General features: G+C 44.7%; 4 protein-coding genes across 4 annotated transcripts; 3 read left to right on the top strand and 1 right to left on the bottom strand.

Annotated features, from left to right (window-relative positions):
- The first annotated feature begins 1,158 nt into the window (after positions 1-1,158).
- Positions 1,159-4,271, top strand: LOC145490323 (uncharacterized). Its single transcript, XM_081469449.1, has 3 exons — positions 1,159-1,411; positions 1,739-1,813; positions 2,282-4,271. Exons 2-3 carry the CDS (start codon positions 1,760-1,762, stop codon positions 2,531-2,533), a joined length of 306 nt encoding a protein of 101 aa, XP_081325575.1. The 5' UTR covers positions 1,159-1,411; positions 1,739-1,759; the 3' UTR covers positions 2,534-4,271.
- Positions 4,272-6,592: 2,321 nt separating this feature from the next.
- Positions 6,593-7,754, top strand: LOC145489386 (uncharacterized). Its single transcript, XM_081468348.1, has one exon. The coding sequence runs from the start codon at positions 6,600-6,602 to the stop codon at positions 7,752-7,754; it is 1,155 nt and encodes a 384-aa protein (XP_081324474.1). The 5' UTR covers positions 6,593-6,599.
- Positions 7,755-13,160: 5,406 nt separating this feature from the next.
- LOC145490091 (uncharacterized) lies at positions 13,161-14,350 on the bottom strand. Its single transcript, XM_081469197.1, has one exon. The coding sequence runs from the start codon at positions 14,279-14,281 to the stop codon at positions 13,172-13,174; it is 1,110 nt and encodes a 369-aa protein (XP_081325323.1). The 5' UTR covers positions 14,282-14,350; the 3' UTR covers positions 13,161-13,171.
- A 3,862-nt stretch (positions 14,351-18,212) lies between these two features.
- On the top strand, positions 18,213-21,825 carry LOC145490727 (uncharacterized). The gene is made up of 5 exons (XM_081469819.1): positions 18,213-18,820; positions 18,942-19,066; positions 19,312-19,658; positions 20,136-20,488; positions 20,756-21,825. The coding sequence occupies exons 1-5, from the start codon at positions 18,718-18,720 to the stop codon at positions 21,085-21,087; spliced, it is 1,260 nt and encodes a 419-aa protein (XP_081325945.1). The 5' UTR covers positions 18,213-18,717; the 3' UTR covers positions 21,088-21,825.
- Positions 21,826-21,984: the final 159 nt, after the last annotated feature.

Genomic DNA, 21,984 nt, shown 5'->3' with positions numbered 1-21,984 from the left:
GATGATAATGTTAATTCGTCAGCTGGCAGGGGAGAGGGGGTGGGGGGTGTTTTGCGCTGTGCCCGCTTCTAAAGTCTCGTACATTTTCTAGTTGTAACTCCAGAGTTATCTAGACCTGAGATGGGCCACATGTGGCCCTGAACTTCGTCATATATAAAACTGCAGGTGTGTTAAGTCACCAAGTCGTGATCATTCATAATTTATTCTGTTTATAACTCAAGCTGGAGTTGTTAATATCTGCTTTATTTTACATTTTGTAAACATGAACATCAAAGAACTCGTTAGTTTATTAATTATTTAGTCAAAATTATGACCGGACGTTACTTATTTACCGCTGGCTTGTGAGGGGCAGCTGGAGCCAGAGCAAAATTATGACTGAGGCAATATCCATGGTTAAATTCTCATCCTAGGAATTTGGAAGTTTTTTACTTTCCCTCTTCAAAAAGAAAAAAACAAGAAAAACGAAAAAAATGACTGAGGCAAGTGCCTCAGTTTGCCTCATACCGCCCTGAAGGATCCTTCAGCGATGACCACAGGTTAACTTCTAGAACATGAAAATTAAGAAACCATCTTGTCATAATCCTTGAGATTCAGTGGGGTGTTGTGCGGGTTCACGTGCTCTTTCCGTTCCCGCGCGAATTTGGCATGAAAGAGTAGTAATCTACATTTCAACCCGGCAAATAAAATAAAATAGAATAAATTATAATAAATAACCTTTAGATTTCACCCTCGGCAGTGTTTATAGCATAAAGGCTAGTGGAACCGAGCAAACAACCGAAACAAATAATTCAAATTGAACATAAACTTCAACAAACTTCTATTTCAAACCAGGAAAGCATGAACCATGGGGTAAAACAATGTTTTTCACGAATGTATTGTTTGCAATGCCTTTGTCGTACTACCAAAAATCTATCAAGAAATTACATGTAGACGCCTGATTAAATTGGCTCCTTAACGTTAGCGAACATAAACCTAAGCTACATCCTGTAGGTATTAAAAAAATTTTTTTCTCATCAATGTTTGTGTCGTCGCTCACTCGTAGCTACCATACATAGTATTCTGACAATAAAACTGCTAAAATTACAAGAAAAAAGCCAGTTTAAATAGCTTTTGCGGTGTTAGTTCATATTGCATAACGCAAAAGAAGGACGACCGATATTCAGTCATCTTTACTTCATGCTTGGTAAATCATTACATAACTCGGTCAAACCACGTATCTACGTAACAAGCCTGTGATTTGGTACTGACCATAGGGAACGAGGGCTCTGGCAGCGACATGGCATGCGACAGGAGTGGAAGCAGTTTCCCCATTGGTCAGAACGGGAGGAAAGCCAAAACACGAAAACCTCCGACATGCGTGAGAGCCTGAGGTCACACGTCTGGGAGAAATACTTGATGTACTAAAAAGGAGGTAAGGAATCGTAGTTTGTTTCGATTTATTTAACTTTACAATGGGATACCCACTAGGCTTTGAAGCATCGTACCCAGTTAGAGAGGCCCCTAGCGCGCAGGTACGTCTAAAAACAAGCGCTCTTATTGTAACTTGATGAAATTGTTCCGGATCCATTGTTGTCCTAAACAGAAATGGAAGTGTGTTTAAGTGTCCCCTTGCTGGTAGCGATGTAGTAAAGCTATTTTTCCTGTTTTCTTGTTTCGATTTTAACTCTCCTGTCATTGGCAATGTGTGGCGTGTATGTAGCTTTTTACCAGCATTTTAATCATCTTCTTTCTTACCCAGGGCGGAAGCAAATGCCCCATCATGATCAGCCTTAAATTAGCATATCTAGCAGCAGTGATATCACTTGTTCCAATAGTAAGTAACAAGGTCGTATATTCATCTTTGTTGACATGGCTATTTGCCTCCAACAAGAATGTCGCAGTTCACGATTCATACGTCAACGACGCAAGATATGATACAAAAGGAATTGCATGCTCGATGTAAAAGTTAACAACAAATTAACTGCAGCACAACTGTATTTACACAAGGCCGCATGCTTTCATTCGGAAGCAATGTTTTCATACATTTACATATATCTTTCGAGAATTCTCCCAACACCCCAAGGGTTTAGATGAGGCTATGTAAAAATGGAATAAGTACTCTACTGCTTTTATAAAATATTTCTCAAGAATACGCGCGAATCTAAAACATCACTACGGTGTTTACATACTCTCATCTAAACATAACTATCGACCAATGAGAGCGCGCATAGTGTCTCAGCTATATTATAATTGAGAAATCGAATCATTACGGTACTCATTGTTGAATTTGTTTTGTCGCTAGGACGGCCAAATATGTGATAAGCTATCAAAGAACCCCTGGCTGCCATATGACGTGTCTTCAGTCGACAAGGTACCTGGCATTTATGTTATCGGCGAAAAGCAAGGAAGTGAAACGAAATACATTTATGCAGGTCGATCTAACGACGTGAGGAGAGGACTACAAGAGCATAAAAGTCAAAAGCAACAGGATATCGACAAGAAGGTAGCAGGCAAATTTAAAAATCATAAAGAAATAGACCTCAGGATGAAATAAATTCCCGAACAAAGACAGAAATCGAAAGAAGGAGAGTATATGCAAGTTCTGACAAAGAAGATTGGATACCGCCCTGTGCTGAATAAGCGCGAGGGAGATGGCTGTGCGTCCTGTACAGAGGGCCAAAAGAAAAGCAACGCTAAAAGTTCTGAGAAGCATTCTTCAAGCAGGTCGTCTCCTAGGTCACACGCCAGGCCTAAAGTGGCATCGCCTGGCAGATCATCTAGTAGCTCTAAAATATCATCAAAACCTTCTTCTAGATCATCTAGCGGCTCTAAAATATCACCAGGACCCTCTTTTAAATCATCCGGTAGACTCAAGGTATCAACAGGGCCCTCCTTTACATCATCTGGCACCCCTAAAGTGTAATCTGGAAGGTCCTCTTTTAAATCATCTGGCATTCCCAAAGTGTCGTTTGAAAGGTCCTCTTTTAGATCATCTGGCAGCCCCAAAGTGTCATCTGGAAGGTCCTCTTTTAGATCATTTGGCAGGAGCTCGTTTAGATCATCGTCTCGGCGAAAATAAGAGGATGGGAGTGGCAGACGTTGCGCGCAGTTGATCAATTTGTTTGCCTCTTTAGTGGACCCATCATGATCACTGTATAGGAGAATCTCTTTTTACAATATTTGTCCAATTAGAATTAGAATAAGCGATACAGTTTCTGATGGAGCACAAAAACATCAGTTCTGAATATTAAAACGACACAGCATGATTAACTGTCCCAAGGAATTTGGACCCGATGTATTGAACACTTTTTGGGCGACGCGGGTTTAAAAACTCAAAATTTTACTTGCAGAATGCATGAGCTCATTAGCGCTTTGGCCGCCCAGAAATTTTGAAGTTTTTGTGAGTCAAATTCTCCTCAGTTAGTACACCCAAAAATCCTAAAATTTTACCAATTACTAAGTTTCACAGGTTCTTTAAATGGTTGAAGTTAATTCGTGTCTACGGTGCGTGTGCAGTTTACGCAGGTATTTTAATTCACAATGTTATAGACATTTATTTTGGTTCAGTTTATCACTGATTGTAGTTCTATCGAACTCCTTATTTGAGTAGCCATTTGCAAGAGCAGTTCTTTTCTGATACTGGCTTACTTTCAATATTACCCTTATTTAATTTGTCACTGATCTTCATTTGCGGTTTATTCATAACATGTCTCGTGACAGTGGTTAGTTATACAGTCAATTATACCTAAGACGGACACCTTCGAGCCCAGCACCAACTTTATATATATATATCTGTGTCAGAAATTTAGAGAGGTGTCTGCCTTACAGAAATCGAGTCGAGGTAACCTGACGCCAGCTTTCCTGAAATAGTAAAGCACAAGGTACATACAGTAGATAATCATCAGTAAAAGGTAGGTAAAGTCTGCATACGAGCCAAGTGGCCCATCAGGCCGGAGCATATCCCCGTTTGTGGAGTGCTAATCAATCACAGGTTTACCCCCAGCATTAAATTTGCCGATACCCATTTATACACCTGGGTGGAGAGAGGCACTGTGAGAGTAAAGTGTCTTGCTCAAGAACACAACACAACATCCCTGGCTAGGACTCCAACATGGACCGCTCGATCCAGAGTAGGGCGCGCTAACCATGAGGCCACCGCGCCTCCCATAGACTGGTTGTATACTCGCTGTTTATTACAAGCCGTAAACTGGAACAAGACTAATAGGTATTCCCATTTGTTGAAGTAGTAGTTTTGAACTAAATTCCTGGTTATTATTACTGGATCATGCGTATTTTGCTGCTGCCTCTCCAAATCTCATTTGATTTCATATTTAATTCTGCCCTCTAGAGAATGTTTTTTCTGCCTCATTTTTTTTAAAAAGTTAACTTACACCCAGACACACATATATAGTGAGGGTTCTGGCACAGCACTCACGCAACACAGTGCAAGCGTAACGCAACTCCGAATCTTCAGATGAGGAGTTGCGTTACGCTTGCACTGTGTTGCGTTCGCTTGTGACCAGAACCCTCACTATATATGTGTGTGTGCTGTGCCAGAACTTCGTGTGTGCGCTGTGCCAGAACTGCGTGTGTGTGCTGTGCCAGAACTGCGGTGTGAGAGCCGTGCCAGAAATGTGTGTGTGTAACGCAACAGCACAGCAGTAAAATTTGGCGAAATAACGGGTCGCGAAGCTGCAACGTCCGTAATCAATATGCGCGGATGTGCCCTTCACTAGTATATACAAAAATGTGCCCGAAATATTTTCGTATTGAACAAGTATATGCACAGTGTATACGCCGACATGGCTGCCGCAAGATATTCGTCTGATGTTCTGCAAATGTTCTACGACCCAATACCGAGAGAGGAAAAAACAAACCTTCCCGAGCCGTTAAAACCCGATTTAACCACATTATATGACGGGTTCCAAATGTCCCAAAACAATTTCCAAGAATGGCTCCGTGTGTGGAGAATGGCTGTATCCGAAAGGAATCCAAACAATAAAGATCTTTTGAAGTTCGCAAGAGAAAACAAAGAAAAGATCACTGATCTGGTTGGACAAGAAACCCAAAGGTTAAATAACGTTAAAGTAAGTTTCGGGTTACAAGTAAAGTTCTCAATAGAAAGAAACGGTGAAACGCAATTCATGGAGCATTATTTCAAAGACGATGAACCGCACGTTTTCAAAAGGAATGATGAGGACCTGATAAAACAAAACTTTGATGAATTCATTGAAAACGCAAAAGGAGAAATAGAACACTGGTCCGAGAAGGGATCAGGATGGGTGGTTGAAAGGATACAAATCGCGTATGTGAATGTTGCACGATATCAGCCACTTCGTGGAGGGACTTATTTGCCTCTTCCAGCCAAACTGGCAAAAAAGAAAGCAATAATCAACGTGAAAAACAGTGATAACGAATGTTTGAAGTGGGCACTCAGAGGCGCTTTATTCCCTCCAAAAGATGGAAAGAACCCGCAAAGACCAAGCAAATATCCGGTCAATGACGATATCAACTACGCAGGCATCGATTTCCCTACACCGGTAAAACAGATTGAAAAGCTCGAGGCACAAAACCCAAAACTCGCAATAAACGTATTTGGCTGGGAAAACGATTGTGTCCTTGTGCACCAGATAAGCAAAAAACAGGCAAATGTGCCGCGGATAAACCTGATGTTAATCGAGTCAGGGAAAATTCAGTACTACTGTTACGTAAAAAGAGAAAACGCTTTGCTGTTCGATCAGAGCAAGAACACAAACGCAAAACACTATTGTATGCTGTGTTTGACCGGTTTCTCAAGTGCAGACTTGCTCGTGAGTCACAAAAAATATTGCAACGGTGTGAATGGCAAGCCGACAAGGATTGAGATGCCAGAAGAGGGGAAAAACATCCTTTCCTTCCAAAACTACAAAAAACAGATGAAGATGCACCACGTGATTTATGCGGACTTTGAGGCTCTTGTCAGAAAGATTCTGGGCTGTGAGCGTGAGAGAATGCAAACAAGCTACACAGAGAAGACCGAAAAGCACGAGGCATGTGGGTATTCATACATTGCTGTGAGAAGCGACGGTAAAGTGGTAGGTTCAAACGTTAACAGGGGGGAAAACGCAGTGGGAACGTTTTTAAGTGACATTCTGCAGGAAGAGGTGAAAATAAGAGAGAGTTTGGCCACACCAAAACCGATTGATATGACGCGGAAGGACTGAGAAAAATTCAAAAATGCAAGAGATTGCCACATTTGTAACAAAAGTTTGATAAAAGACGAATTCTTGGACTCAATACCAGTCTGCGACCACAACACAGGCCGTTTTTGCGGCCAAAGTCACAAAGGTTGTTATTACGAGGCACTCAAAAAAATGAAATTTGTTGGGCCAAAAAGAGAAAGAAAAGAAAAAGACAAAATTGACCAATGGATTGCAGAAAATCAGGAAACATGTTTGTTCTGCGCAGAACCTTTACTTCAGAAAAACTTCAGAGACGCGGTAAAGGACCACTGCCACATAAATGGCAGGTTCCGCGGAGCCGCGCACAGCGAATGTAACAAAAAATTGCAAATTAACCCCAAGACGGACCCAATACTAGTTGTATTCCACAACCTGAGGGGTTACGACGCGCACCACTTGATGCAAGCGATGTCGCAGCTGGAGAAAGAGGTGAAATTCGTCGCCAACAACATGGAGAAATACATCACATTCTCGGTCGGAGGCCTGCGTTTCATCGACAGCTTGAACTTTTTGCAAGGAAGCCTCGATTCACTTGTAAGCGCAACACCGAAAGAGGCATTGAAAATAACATCAAAGATTTCGAAAGGCAGCGACCTGCTTTTCAAAAAAGGGATCTACCCTTACGAGTACATGGACTCACGGGAGAGATTCAGCGAGACGAGGCTTCCTGACAAAGAGAAGTTTTACAGCAAGGTGAACGACGAGCACATAACAGACGAAGAGTACGCGCACGCGCAGGCCGTCTGGGAGGCTTTTGGATACAAAACGCTGGGCGATTATCACGATCTTTACGTGAAAACGGACGTCGCGCTGCTGGCGGATGTTTTTGAGAACTTCCGAAACCTGTGCCTCAAGCAGTACGGGTTAGATCCGGCGCATTATTACACGTCGCCAGGCCTCTCTTGGGATGCACTCCTGAAAAAGACGGGGGTCGAGCTTGAGCTCTTCACAAACTACGAAATGCATCTCTTCGTGGAAAGGGGAATGCGGGGCGGAATCTCCATGGTGAGCAATAGGTACGCCAAGGCAAACAACCCGCTAGTACCGGGATACGACCCAAGCAAGCCAAAAAAACACATCATCTATCTCGACGCAAACAACCTTTACGGATGGGCGATGTGCAAGCCCCTCCCGATAAGAGGTTTTAAGTGGAAAAGCGTCATGCCCACAGAGGAGGAGATTCTTCGTATGAAAGAAAACGCGAAGAAGGGGTGCATTCTCGAGGTCGATCTTGAATACCCGCAAGAACTTCACGAGGAGCACAACAGCTATCCCCTGGCGCCGGAGAAAAAAGCCGTAAAAAAGGAGTGGATGTCGGACTACCAAAAGGTGTTGATGAAAGACCTGGATTTGAAACCCCCGGACAGCAAGAAGCTGCTGCTAACGCTTCAAGACAAAAAGAATTATGTCGTGCATTACAGAAACTTGCAGTTTTATCTGAAGCAGGGCATGAAACTGAAGCGTGTGCACAGGGTGCTGGAGTTCGAACAAGAACGCTGGATGGAGCCTTACATCCGGATGAACACAGAGTTCAGGAAGAAAGCGAAGACATAAAAATAGTGCGCAGCAACGAGACGGACAAAATAAGGAAATTGATCGCCAGCCCTTTGTACTCAAGGCATGTTTTATTTTCAAACGACATGGCAGGAATCGACATGCGAAAAAGCAAGCTGCTTCTCAACAAGCCTGTCTACACGGGGATGACGATCCTTGACAATAGCAAGATCCTGATGTACGACTTCTTTTACAACGAGCTTAAAAAACAGTACGGCTCGAAGTGCGAGCTCTTGTACACGGACACCGACAGCCTTCTGATTCTGATCGAAACAGAAGACGCCTACGAAGACATGAAAAACAACATGGACCTTTACGACAGGAGCGACTACGCGAAGGAGCATCCACTCCACTCAAACACCAACAAAAAAGTCTTGGGCAAAATGAAAGACGAATGTGCAGGAACCCCCATCGCAGAGTACGTTGGTCTGAGACCGAAAATGTACTCCATCTTGAAGGCGGACGAAAAAATATCAAAAAAGCGAAGGGCGTAAAAAAGAGCGTTGTCAAGAAACAAATAACGCATGAACACTACAAGGAAACGCTTTTCGGTGCGAAGCAGCAATGGCATGGAATGAACATTCTTCGAAGCGAGGGACACGAGATCTACGGCATGCATCTTAACAAAATTTCGCTTTCGCCATTTGATTCAAAGCGATGGATAGGTGATGATGGTATCCATACAAAAGCTTACGGATACACCTGCATGGATATATTGTCAACATTAACAGATGACGAACTTAGAGGGTTGGAAGCCGAAGTTTCAAAGTTGCTCTGGGGGTAACTGTGTGTTTGGAGGGACAACGAGCAGTTCTTCACGGACGAAGCCGCGCTTGGGCCCGTCGCGCAGATAGTAGAGAACGGGTTGATCCGGTTTGGGAAAAGATCTTTCAATGCCGTAAACTTTCAAAGACCAGATTGGATCCGTGGCTCTCTTTACACCGCCTTCAAGCTCGCCGGGCTGGTAGAGATAACGAACTTGGACAAGAGGGGGGAGTATTTTTTCGCGTTTTCCGACAGGCCTCGAGTAAGGTGTCGAAGGCCGAGCATAAACAGATTTTTCTTTGATGGCGACGGCGGGTTTCTTGCCGATAAGGCTTGTGACCTCGTTGTTCAAAGCCGAAACAACTTCAGGAAGTCTTTTCACCCAGGCAGTGGACCGCTGGCCCTCAGGGAGTAGCATCTCCACGGCGTACTGGTCGCCGAACAAGCGCTCCGCCAGGGTGCGGTTGAAACGTTCGACAATGGCCTGGTCGCGGTGAATGTCAACGCGCCCGCGCCGGATATACGTTTTGTGGTTGTCCATCTCTTTTGTGACAGCGCCCATGAATTCGCGCCCGGGGTCAACCTGAAGCATTTCAGGCCATTCCAGAGGCGAGCGCTTGTAAATCTTCTGAAAGGCCTGGGCGACCTCATCAGAATTCTTCGAAGTCAGGGGTTCGGCCTCTTTGTAGCGGCTGGCCACGTCGACAACGGTAAGCGCATATTTGAAAACTTTGCGGCCGCGAGGGAGCTTGTCGTGCGGTAGAAAAAGAAGGTCCGCCTGGTGGACCTTGTTGGGCGTGGGAACGTCGAATTTCGGCCGAGAAATTCGCTTCGGTGCGGGGAGGAATATCTGCCACAGCGCTTGCCTGATCAACCACGTTTTTGCGGTTTCTTCAGGTACCTTGGCGGCCTCGGACAATTTTTTGATCGCGGCGATTCCTTTCCAGTAGCCCCCGGGGCCGTAGTAAATCTTCGCGAGTTTGGCGTCAATATAAGTAAGGTGTAAAAAGGTTTAAAGGAACCACACCGAGAACCGAAAGTCTCAGCAATCTGCAGCTGTTTTTTCTTTCAACTTTCCCACGGCTTGTTCTAAGAAGCTAATCGCTTCATCCACGTAAGTTTCATCCCTGCAAGCTTCAGCCATAAAATCTTCTAAGAGCTCAACTTCTTTGCCTTTGATAATCTCACCAACGTTTTCCGAAGTGTACTCCATTGATTTTGGAGCTCATTTCTTATAAAGTTGATAAAACTCAGGTAATTCCAATAATTTTTGCAAACCCTCCCAAGTTTCTTTGAAATTTTCGAAATTTTCGAAGCAAAAAAGTTCATTTGCTTTTGGGTTTGCTTTCAATATGGAAGCGTAACAAGACTTCTGCAAAGAGTCCATGGTATACAATGATCTTTTTTTTCTTCAACACGAAAAATTTTCTGCCCAGAGAGCGCCGAAAATTTAAAGGAACCGGAAGGCCGCTAGCCCAGAGCGAGCACCCCGACGCCCGCAAACGCGAGTTCGCCTTTTTTCTGCAGCTCGCTTGGCTGATAGAAATCCGAGAACTTGGGCTCCTTGGGGGGTACCATCTGTTCGTCAGGATGCGCCCGGTTGTAGAGTTTGAAGGCGTAGTCGGTGTTGGTGAAGTTCTGCTTGGTCTGCTCCTTTGTTTGCGCGTTGGTCGCGATCCAGTCGAGAAGTTGTGTCCGGTCTCGCGTGTATTTGGCGTAAGCCGCTTGATAATCTTCGAGAGCTTTGTGGTGGCGCTTTTTTTCTTCAAGCGCGGCTTTGCCGCCCCCGCCAAGCGCCCTCGCCAGATAATTGCCGCCGATAAAAGCCGTGGCGTTCAACACAGCCCCGCCAATCATGATCGCGATGCTCGCCATTGTATATCTTGTAAATCTATTTTTAATTGTTCTCGTATGGCGGCGACGGGGGTTCGTAGGGAGGAGGTGAAGGGCATTTCTCCGGTAATGGGAATTCCTCAGTATCAAGATCCTCAAAATCGGAGTCTTGACACTCAGAATCGGTGTCTTCATGGGTGATAATCTTAACCTTCCAAACAAATTCTACGGCATCAGCGGTATAACAGGATATCTTGTATCCAAAATACAACAGCGCAGCCGTTGTGAGGGCTTTGATGGGGAGATAAGAACGCGGCATTGCGCTATAATGATGTTTTTTTTCTAAACGCTGTCGGGGAGGATTTTCTGGTCCTCAAGGTACTTTTTGAGCGCAATGCTTCCCGCCATGACTGCGGTGAACTTAAAGAAATTCATCGGGCTTCTGCTGGGATCAGGAGTGAAATCCTCTTTCACAACCTTTCTTGCGACCCAGCCGATGCCCGCGGCTAATCCCGTGAGAGTTGTGGCGTCAATGACGGTCTTGACAAGCTTGTTGTCGGACATGGCGCGTTCGATATAAGAAAAGAACGAAAGTTTAAAACGAAATTAATCTGTCTTATCTTCTTTTTCTTCTATCCTTTTCTTATCTCCAAGTCTTTTAATCTCTTCTTCTATCCTTGTCTTCTCTTCTTCTTCTTCTCTTCTTCTTCTTTCTTCTCTTTCTTTTTTCCATCTTGTTTCCTTTTCTTCGGCCGTTTCACACCACATTAAGTCGAAAAGATGGGAGACTTTTTCGTAAACCTTTTTGTTGATGTCGTACCATACAGCCGCAATTCCAAAATTGCGATTGAATTGAAGAGACAATGCCCAAGGTGAAGTTTCGGCATCGCGATATACATTACACGCAAATGTTCAAAGCATTTTTTTTAATCCTTTTGACCGTGTCGCGCGAGCAGGTTCTGGCTCGACACTCGCGGGCTCAGGCGCGGGCTCCGGCGTTTTGAATTTGTCGAACGCGGGCTTGGCCATTGCCTTGAGCTCTTCACTTTTGTAATAGATCCCGAGCAGTGAAACGCCTATGCCGCCAATAGCAATCCGGTTGGCGCTGAGGCCGCCGCTCTTTGGGCTTTCGCCTTCTGTAGTCGGGGTTGGCTCAGGGGGTGGCTCAGGGGCCTCTGTGGCGTCTTTCGCTTTATTTTCCGCGTGATAAGCCTCAGCCGCTTTCTTCTGTTCTTCCCGTGCCAGCCGCGTTCTTTCGGCAACCATTTTTCCGGCGGCCACACGCTTTGGATTTTTTACGCGCTGCGTGGTTGCAGTCGGAGTTGTCGCTTGCTGTGTGGCATCGGTGGCAGGTGCTGCCTTGGTCTCGACCAGAGGTGCGTGTTCGGTTGACATTCTGAAGGGAACCGTATTATAAGCAAATGAAAAAAGTTGTTGACAATTTGTCAGCACTCCCTCAGCAGTTGTTGATGAATGCTGACCAGTTATTCTGCAGTTACTGAGCCGGGTACTTCATCAACGCCCTCAAGTGGATAGCTGTGTTCATCACGAGAAGGGTGGCTCTGCTCCGGCAACTGTGGACTAAAATCAACATGTTTCGTGGTGATTAACACCACGTTGGCCGCAGCAAGAAACCGGCCGTACTTCAATGCAAGGTTGCCGGCCAGATTGGAGAGCTCTTTGTTCAAGATGTAGTCGTCTCTGAGCTCTTTTTGGTAAGCGTCGATGTCTTTGATTTTGACGGTCATTCCGACCACTTTGGTTGCATGAAAAATGAAGCTGTCGATCAGGCTTTCCGTTGTCTTTGAGCCCACGTACGTCTCGTAGCGTTTGGTGAATTTCTCGACCTCTTTGTCGCTCAGGCGCTTCACCTGCTCGTGGGTCAACTGCACTCCGATTGCCTCTTTGGCTTTGCCTGTGGACACGAGCACAGCCAGCTGCTCGCGAAGAGCGGGAATGTCAGGTCCTGGGGCGGTTGGAACAAGGCCACCTGCGGGACCACTCGACGGCTCGGGCTCCGTTTGAAGAAGGTTCATAACGTCTGCTAACGCGGCGTCTTCTCCAGCCATTGTGCAAGGCTATATACAACTTTCATTTTTTATTCAAATAACTTTACCCCGTACGGGTGGCGAAGCGCGAACACAAGATAAGAGAACTTTCGCTCTTTCAGCTTTGAAACCAGACCTTTGTACTCATCCGGGGAGAGTTCGCCGGCGTAGTCCTCGAAGATGGCTTTCGTGGTCCTGGCCGAGGGGGTGTAAAAGAGGACGATCGCCGCCACGTTCTCCCGGAAGGGAGCTGTTATGCCGGTCATCTTCTGGGTCAGCGCCCAAACGCTGATGCCCATATGTCCGGCAGAAAAGGCGAGATTCACCAGCTCGCCTGTACGCCCTTTCACGTCTTTGGAGGCCGCGCAGTCGTCGAGGATTATGAGCGTGTTGGTGCCCACGAAAAGCCATCTCACGAGCTTCAACCACTTTTCCACGGCGTGCTGCTCGCAGACTATCACATCCATTCTTGGATCGTTTTCGCCGAGCCGGTGGTAGGTCTTGTTGTGCGTGAACGTCGGGCAGATGAGCACGATGTAGTCGAACTTTCCACGGAACGGGCCGTAGATCTGGTCCACCAGGAACCTCGATTTGCCAGAATTGGTCGGCCCCACGATGAGAGCGTTGAAGGGTATCTTGCTCGGGTCCATGTTATATTCCCCCCTGTACAGATTCCATCTGACTATTTATAATGTTGAACTGGGTGTCGGCGATGACGAATACGTGGCATTTCACGTCACCTGAGCCTTCGGTTTTCCGCTCAATTTCCAGCTAGACCCCGTCCGTACTGTTCACAATCTGCGTGCCGCTGCCGTGCATTTCTTGGTTAACCATGGAGCGCATATCAATCACAAGCCCGAACTTATCACCGGTGTAAAACTTTGTCATATCCATGTGCTCCGTTTTAGTTTTTTCTTTCACAAACACGTTGCGGGCCTCTTCCCACATGTCCTTGCCTTCGATGCCGCTGTTGTAAAACATGTTGGGCGAGCCGTTGACCGTGACGCTGACTTTCGTCAGATCGGGGAAGATAAATTTTTCTGAATCTCTTTGGCCAGCAGTATACGGCTCTACAAACAGGAGGAGGAGGAGGGCTTTCAGTGACGTTCTTTGGGCGTTGACTTTGATGGTGAGCCTCGGGTCAATGTCTTTTTTGAAGGGCACCTCTTTGTCATGCAACACGTGGTCGTAAAGGAACTCTTTGCCGTTGTAGTAAATGCTCCGCGGCTCGTCTGCCAGACTCTTGCTGCGGATCATTTTGTACTCGAGCTGGATGTTTTTCAGCTTGTATTTCAGCTGGGTTGTGTCGGAGCCTTTGACCACGTGTATAGCTTCGGCAAGTTTTACTTCGAACATGAGGTCGTTGTAAAGGGCCTGGGGGTAGAAAATTCCGTGGTCGGTTAAGATCTGATGGTCAAGCCTGATCCGGTACTTTTTTCCGTATACCTCGTTCTTGTCTCCCGCGTCTGAGCGGATCTTGCACAGATCCTCGCTCTGAATCTCTTCGAGAATCCTGTTGTCGCGCTCTTCCTGCGAAAGGAAAAGGTCGTCGAAAGTTTTGTAGATGTCGTACCCAACCGTGTCTTGCAGGGTTGTTCCCGCAAACTTCACGATCAGTCTGTCAACGAGCGCCCGCGTGACGTTCTGGACGAGGAAGTTGTTGGCGTGCCCTCCAGAAAGGTCGATGTCAAAGACAAGCGCTAGCGAGCCCGGCACCAGAACCTCGTTCTCGTTCAGCTTGGGCACGTAAACGTACAGCGAATTGCCGGGGTTGGCTTCAGAGGGGTTAGAGGCGATTCGGTTGACCGCGCGCTCGGCCTTCATGGCGTGTACGGTCTTTTCGCTGTACGTTGGACGAAGGTTCTCTGGAATAACTGGCATTGTGTATAAAACACCGGCGATTATTTCTAATTTAAAAAATAATAGGCTTGAAATATATCGCTATGGCGGAAGGCGGTGGCGATTTTGCTTACAAAGACCCAGATCTTGACAAGAAGTTCGACAACGACAATGACACAACCCAACCTTTTGAACCAGTCGCTAGGTCCACTCCCTACCAACCTGGCGCCCCCTACCACGAGGGTGAACAAACGGAAATGTCTTCTATGTGGCACGAGCAGTCCGGCCTGCCTGACACTTCTTATGCCGAGACATCATTTTTTGGAGAAGATATCCCTTTGCTTGAACCAGATTCGGAACGGGAATTTATCATAGACCGATTAAAAAGAGTATTTACCAACTTTAAAGAGAGTAGTTTTGCAATTATGAAAGGCACCAAAGGGAAAACCAAGGGTAACATTGTTGCAGTAGGTACGGGTGGAGGTGAATACAAGATTATGAAAGATGACGGGATAAACTTCACGCAAAGTTTTTTAGACAGGTTTGCAGACAAAATTGGGCCAAGAGCTGCAGATGTCATTGTGGAAGACCGGGATACCATCAGAGAAATGAAACAAAGACAAAGAGATGCAGAGAAACAACTACAACAGGCGGAAAAACTCGCTTCGCAAAGAGAAGAAGAAAAGAAAGAATTGGATGTTCTGAGACGTAAAATCGAGCAAACCGACGCTAAGATTGATGACATCCAGGATGAACATGGTTCGAATCTTGAAAGTGAAGCAGAGCTGCGTAGGCTCAAAGAACTGAAAAAGAACTATCAAAACGATCTTGAAAACAAGAAAAAAGAATTGGACTCGCTAACAAAAAAAGCAAGAAACATAGAAAAAGAACAAGAAAAGGTAGACAGACTCAGGGCCAGCATCGCAGCAAAAGAAAGTGAAACAAACGCCATGGAAGAAAGGCTCAACCAAACAAAACCGTTGGACGACCTGAGAGAGCAGGAAAGCGAGCTGCAGTGCCAAAACGAGGAAGACCAGATGAGAATGCCTCGCCCTCCGAAAAAGAAGCCGCAGAAGACAGAGTGGCAGAAAGAAACGAGGAGATCGCGCGTTTGCAAACTCAGATCGCGGAAAGGGAAAGGGGGCGGCCTCTGAAAGCCACCGGCAAAGCTTTGGGAAATGGCCTCAAAGATATTACCGCGAAACTTGGTTCTCTGCTGCCCGGACTGATTGGCTCGATTGTGAGCTTCCTGTTCAAAGCCGCCGGCCAAGTCGTCGGATTTCTGGCCGAGCATACCTGGCTGCTTATTCTTGCCGCGGTGGCCTTTTTGTTCGAAGAATATTTTAAGAAGCAGCGTTAACTTTACCTCCAAGTCATGAACAGCAACGCCGATAAGCCGACTACACCGACAATTACCGCCGTTTTGTTAATTTCGTGTTGCGGTGTTTTATCTGGAGCCGTAGGCTCTATTTTTTGCGCCGTTGGCTGCGCTTGTTGAGTTTCGGACGGAGCTGGTTCCACCCCACGCCCCGGGTCGAGGGGCAAGCCCCTCCTTGATTCGGCTGTTGCGGCTTTGTGTATCGGGTTGGACGGGTGGCTGTTGGGCGGGTTAATTTTTGACGGGCCGCCTGTCATGAGTTTGAGCCCAGCTTTTTTTGTCTCCGGGTTTACCTCGTTGTTGACCCCAAGTTTCATCCCGGAGACCGCCTGTTTCAGCTTGTTGTTGTAACCGATCGTGCTTGCGGTGTTGATAATCATTTGCGCGGGCATGAGCCAGGCCAGGGGGGCTACAGCGAGATTGAGCCTCACCTTCGCTTGATCCACCGCGAGCTGGTACCTTTGCACGTTCGCGGCCAGGTCGGGCTGTGTGATCGCGCTTTCCATCAGCACCAGGAACTCGCTTTGGGCTTCTCTCGCCCGACCGCCCGAACCGAGAATGCTGCTGCGGACGTTGACTTGCGCGCCCAGGATGCAGTAAACGAAAGCCTCGACTGACTGGTTGATTCGCGCCAAGCCCGCCTGCGTCAAACCATTCGCGGTGTTGGGTGCAAACCAGTCCGATTGGGTATCAGAAGCGGGACCCGGCTCGATGTAATAAATCAAGTTCCCTTTTATCGCTTTCCCGCCTTCATCGCTGAATTTGTTCCATCCCGGGTATAGGTAGTCAGTTTTCGATGCGCCGCTCGCATAGACGTAAACCCTTCCCAGACCGTGGTTTGCCTCGTGCGTGTAGCGGAAATCGCTCGACGGATCTATACCAAACTCGTTGCATAGCCTTTTGTATGAAGCGACGTCGTAATGATTGTTGAATTGGTTGAAAGGCGGATCTCCGGGCAAAGCGCTCACGCTCTGAATACCTCCTAGCTGGTACAAAATGCGCCTGACCGTGAAATACACGTGGAATTTGTAGAAAGCTCTTATCTGCGGGGGGAGATTCATCCCGCTGTCAAAGATTTCGCGAGAAACTCCGCAACCTTGTGTCGCGCAGAAAACCGCGAAGTTAAGCTGTTGCGGCCAATATTTCATGTCAGGCCCTCCTGACCAGTGTTTTGATTCGGCTGCAGAAGTGTGCCTGAGTTTGGTTTCTTGAAATATTTCTCGGAATTTTGTTGTGAAATATTGGTCAGGCGTGACGTATATTTGGATTGTATCGTCGAATATTTTCTTCAAGCTTGGCGCTTTGCCTTCGAAAGGTACCGCAGGGATGGCCAATGAAATTTTTGAGCCAAGCGGCGACAATTGGTAAGGAAAACCTCCGCTGTCTCCCAAACCAAGCGCTTCTTTCATTTCGGCGCTCCAATATTTTCTGTCTGAGCCGAAGACGCTTTTAGAAACGAGTCTTCGCTTTCTTTGAAGAACACCTCCGCGGTCACGTTATTTTTCTCGTCGACGCTTCCTTGCGAAACGAACCGGCTTTTGTCCGCTTTGGGGAAGCGGTTTAAAAAGTTTGTCCACGCCTTTTTCTTCGCCGCCTCCGCTTTTTTTAACGCAGGACCATTCCACAAATTAGCCATCTTATTTGAACACAATTTTATTTGTTGAATATGAAATGGTTGTTCTCACTATTGTCACGCAACGGAACGGAGGGACAATATATTTCGAAAAACCGATATGGAAAGTGCATTTCATGAAACTCATTTCTTGCAGTTTGTACAACAGCTGGGACAAAAAGTAGGTTCAGGCTCCATGGGAGATAAAAACAAAGATAGAGCTTTGTCGGTTAGTAAAATAACCCCAGGGCATTATAATTTAGAAAGCTTGGCAAAAGAAATAAACGATCTGTTCGCAAAATATTCATATGAACTGGAAACAGACATAAACAAACCTGCTGGCCAGCTTGTAATAAAAAATTTTGGGTTAAAGCCGATAGAACTTGATCGCGATTTAGCCGGTTTGCTTGGTATTGGGCGAAAGTTGAATCTTATAACATTCGTAAAAAGGCTTACAGCTCCAACGACATATTTTATTCATTGTAATTTGATCGACAAGGAACGGAATCTGTTCAATGGCAAAAGGTCAGATGTCTTGGCCTCGTTGGATGTGAAAGGGAAGCCTTATGAAAAGGTAAGCTACCAGGCTTCTCCGCAACAGGTTTTGCGAGACTGCTCTACAGACGAGTTCATAAATAGCATCACTATTAGCGTGAAAGATGAAAACAGCGAACTCTTTGATTTCAAGGGCTTCCCGATGAGTGTACCACGTGGCCATTTCAAATTTTGATGTTGTTATTCAAAATGTATTCTGAAATTCGCCTGAATTCACTTTTGCCTTCTGTTATAATCTTGCCTCGATTCCGTGTTGACTTTCTGTCTTTTGCATTCTGCAATTATCTTGCCTCGATTCCATATTTATGTTCTGTCTTTTGCATTCTGCGATTATCTTGCCTCGATTCCGTGTTGGCTTTCTGTCTTTTGCCTTCTGTAATTATCTTGCCTCGATTCCATGCTTATTTTTCTGGGTTTTGGATCAGTGTACCAGGTGGCCATTGCAATATATTCTATGTCCAAATTGGCCGGTTATATGCTGAAATTCTAATTTATTAATTGTTATTTTGTAGTCATGAAGTTCGATATTTTTGCCCGTATTTTGAGTTTCTTCGGATCGTCTTGCCTATCAAGCAATGATGTTATTACATCATTATCGTGATTGCTTCGTCTTCTTATCTTACTGTTATCTTTTTCTGTTATTTCTTATTCCGTACTAGTGACTCCCTTAGGTAAAGTCCCGTGATTTTATTTATTCCTTTTTTTTTCTTTATATTGTACTTGTAATTGGTGGGTGAATAGATTGTTACTACTCGACGGTGGTTTGTTTTCGGTCCTCTTCATCTTGATTTCGTATTTTTCATTCCTCATTTTGCAAGTATGTTGCCTCGATCCCAGTGCAAAGTGGGGATGAGGTTGCTCGAGAGGAGACTGAACCTGAGATCACGTGCTCATAAATAGGGCGGGCATTTTTGAAAAGAAAATTGGCCCAAAATGAATCTAGACGAAATCGTTGAAGAGGAGTTCATACGAGACCTCGTTAAAAGGAAGTTATCCTACCAAGCTATAAGTGAAAGACTTCAAGCACTCTATCCTGGTAGGTTTAGCGTGTTTAGCTGGAGTTTTTAACGCCGGTTTATTCAGGTCTTGATTTATCAGTTTGAACCAATTAAACGTGTAATGTTATGTTTATGTCAGCTCTTTGTTTTGATTGATAGAAGCACGGGGACTTAGTTCAAGAAGTATCAGAAGATACTGTAAGAAGAGAAACATAAATGTTTCAGCTTTACGCTGGGTTTCAGAGGAATGTCTGGAGGAAATGGTCGTAAGAAACATCGAACAGGTACCCGTATATTTACGTATTTATTCGGTTTACTATGCTTTAACCCAACAACAAAGATTAACACGGACCTCATGTGATTTGCGCTACGAATTTGTCTTACTTCTTCCCCGTACATTAGCTATGTTATCCCTCATCCCCTCCCCATCTTCCCTCCCCACTCACACCCCTCATGCCCTTAACTTGCTTTAGCCCTCACCCCCTACCCTTCACAACTTATCCCAAATAGTGTGTATTTCGATCCACAGTATGGACATACATATGGGCGACGCATGATGCAGGGCACCCTTCGATATCAGCTGGAACAAGGTTCACGCGGTCGTGAAATCAGTCAGCGGCGAATATCAAGTATGCTGAGAATAGTTGCTCCCAGTGCCCACAACGAAAGGGCACATGACCTACTAGATAGACCAAATCCAGTTCCATACTATGCACCATATTTTGGCTATAAGTTGCATATGGACCAAAATGAGAAGTTAGCCCAAGAGTTTGGGGTCACCCACGTCCATGCTCTGGATGGCTGTAGTAGGATGGTCCTTGGATTTATTACAATACCTAAAAAGAACCCTGTGCTTATCTACCAATATCTATTTCGGTAGGTGCTCCTTTTAGACCTTCTTCAGATCAAAACATGTCCTAAAGATTAACTTATCAGATCTGAATTATTTTCACCAACAATTTTATGATCCAATCTCTCAAAAACTAAAAACAATTCAAAATTATAGCTCTCCCTATCATTGGATTGTACCCTCCCCTTCTGCATCTGGAAGATATACATGTATGAATTTTACATCTCTTTGTATAAATCCAAAAATAATTATGAGGTATCCAAAAAGTAAACCCAACATTAAAAAGACTTCTTCATGATCAGGTAGTCTTGCAGTACTTCATAAGTGACTGGGCCTGGGTTATAATTTATTGGAGAGATCTTTCATTTTCTTTCAAAGCTTTTTAAAAGCTCATGCTGGATTGGTTGGTAACTCAACTGGGGGTGATATTGTTTCGCATGATTTCAAACCTTTTCCTTTTAACAATCCTCCTTGCTGACTAGTTTTCATTTTATCTGATACAGGCCTCTTCTGCTTCAGTTTGGGTTATTTGATCAGGTGCGTGTTGATCATGGCACAGAGTTCTGTCTCTGCATCTTTGTACAGGAGCTACTCAAGAATAGACGTCATGATAACAGCAGGGCCCCTTGGAGGCAAACAACATCCACCAAGAATTACAGGGCAGAGAGGCTTTGGCCAGAGGAAAATTCCAGAGTAAACTATCCGCTTAAAAAGGCACTCTGCATTATAAAAGAGCAAGAGATCTTCAACATGGAAGATCCTATGGTTAGTTTTGCTGTATCCTGGCTGACCATAAATGTCAGCAAAGTGGGATCTGAAAACTTTGTTAATTCTTGGAACCATCACCGAATTCCAGGTGAGTGGTGGTATTTCATGTCAGAAAGTCATGCACTTTGAACTTCACTGAAACCACAAGTAACCATAACAATACAGCATTGTTATCTACAGAAGTATTTGGCTCAAAATGTGTTTCAAACAAATAAGCAGCTAGAGTGAAAGGGTACATTATAGCCACATTACGCGTTGTGGCTTGAGCATCAATGTGGAACGTAGCAATTCATTGGTATATTCTGAATGTATTTAATGGCTTACACACTAGAAAACATTTCCTTCTCATTTACAGGACCCAAAGGATGTATACCCATTGAGAAAATGAGAGGGACAAATCAGGCTGTGCCATTGGAACCACATTTGATTCCTACAACTCCAGAGGCTGTACGAATGTATGAAGAACGAGGCGGAAGGCTGAATACTGACCCCAGCATTGGTTATGATCCAATCGCATGGTATGATCACCTTCAAGAGTCAAGGGAGCATTTATTTCTTTCTCGAAACTCCTCTTTTGCAAGCATATTTTGTGATGTTGTTCATGACAGGATTGACACATTTGTTACTGCAATTAAAAGTTTTATTGAAATAACAGAATTCCTTGCCCAAACAGAGGCCACTTCATAACTGGAGAACTAAAACATTAACTACAAGTTGAACTGCAATCAAAAAGAAAATATAAACTTTTTTCCATAAAGTAAGAGTAACTGATAATTAGTAATTTCAGTCAATGCCTGGCACACACAAGTTAATCAACAAAGGCATTAAAACTCCAAATGTTGTTCCAGGCTTATCTGCATATCCTAATGAAATATCAACAAACTATTATAAGCTATCAGTAACAGATGTATAGAAATTAAAGAATTTCATTGTCCACATCTTCCTCATCCTGCACATCAATCTTTGCTTCCCGTAAGGCTGAAGTAACAGAAAAGTCAGGAATCCCTAAGATTCCAGCTAGTCCACTGACTTTCAGTGGCTTCCTCAGTTGTGGATCAGGCAGGCTAACCCTGCACAAAGGGCAATCCTCTATTTTGGATGCACATAAAAAACAGCCTATTAGCTGGCCACAGCCAGTCACACAAAAATACATTACTGCAGCACTGGTTTGTTGGCAGATGACACAGGTAAACACCTGCTTAAGCTTTTTAACTTCCTTGTTTGATTCTATATTATCTTTAATTTCAAGGAACATACTCTTTATCTCAGACATGTCTCCTGTTTGAGCCTATGGAGGTTAAAAAGAATAAAAAAATGCATCTTAGAGAATTAGTTTGGATTTTTAATATTTTTGCACTGAATTTTAGAAATTATATTAGGCTTCAAATAGAAATAAAACGATTTCAGAAGCTGCCATTTTAATCACATTTCTCTCGATTTTTCTTAATTGTATTTCTAATTCATGTGCTCAAGAGTTGTAGATGTGGTCGTGTGACCTAAAGAAATCCTGAAAAGTATGTTTGAATTTTTTTTTTACTAATGACTATTTTTATTAAACTCAGAATATTATAAAGATACACCTAC

Source organism: Orbicella franksi, chromosome 6 (genome assembly GCF_964199315.1).
Source record: "Orbicella franksi chromosome 6, jaOrbFran1.1, whole genome shotgun sequence".
Lineage (NCBI taxonomy): Eukaryota > Metazoa > Cnidaria > Anthozoa > Scleractinia > Merulinidae > Orbicella > Orbicella franksi.
Note: the sequence above shows the minus strand (reverse complement) of the source record. Positions and strands in the feature narration are given on the sequence as shown.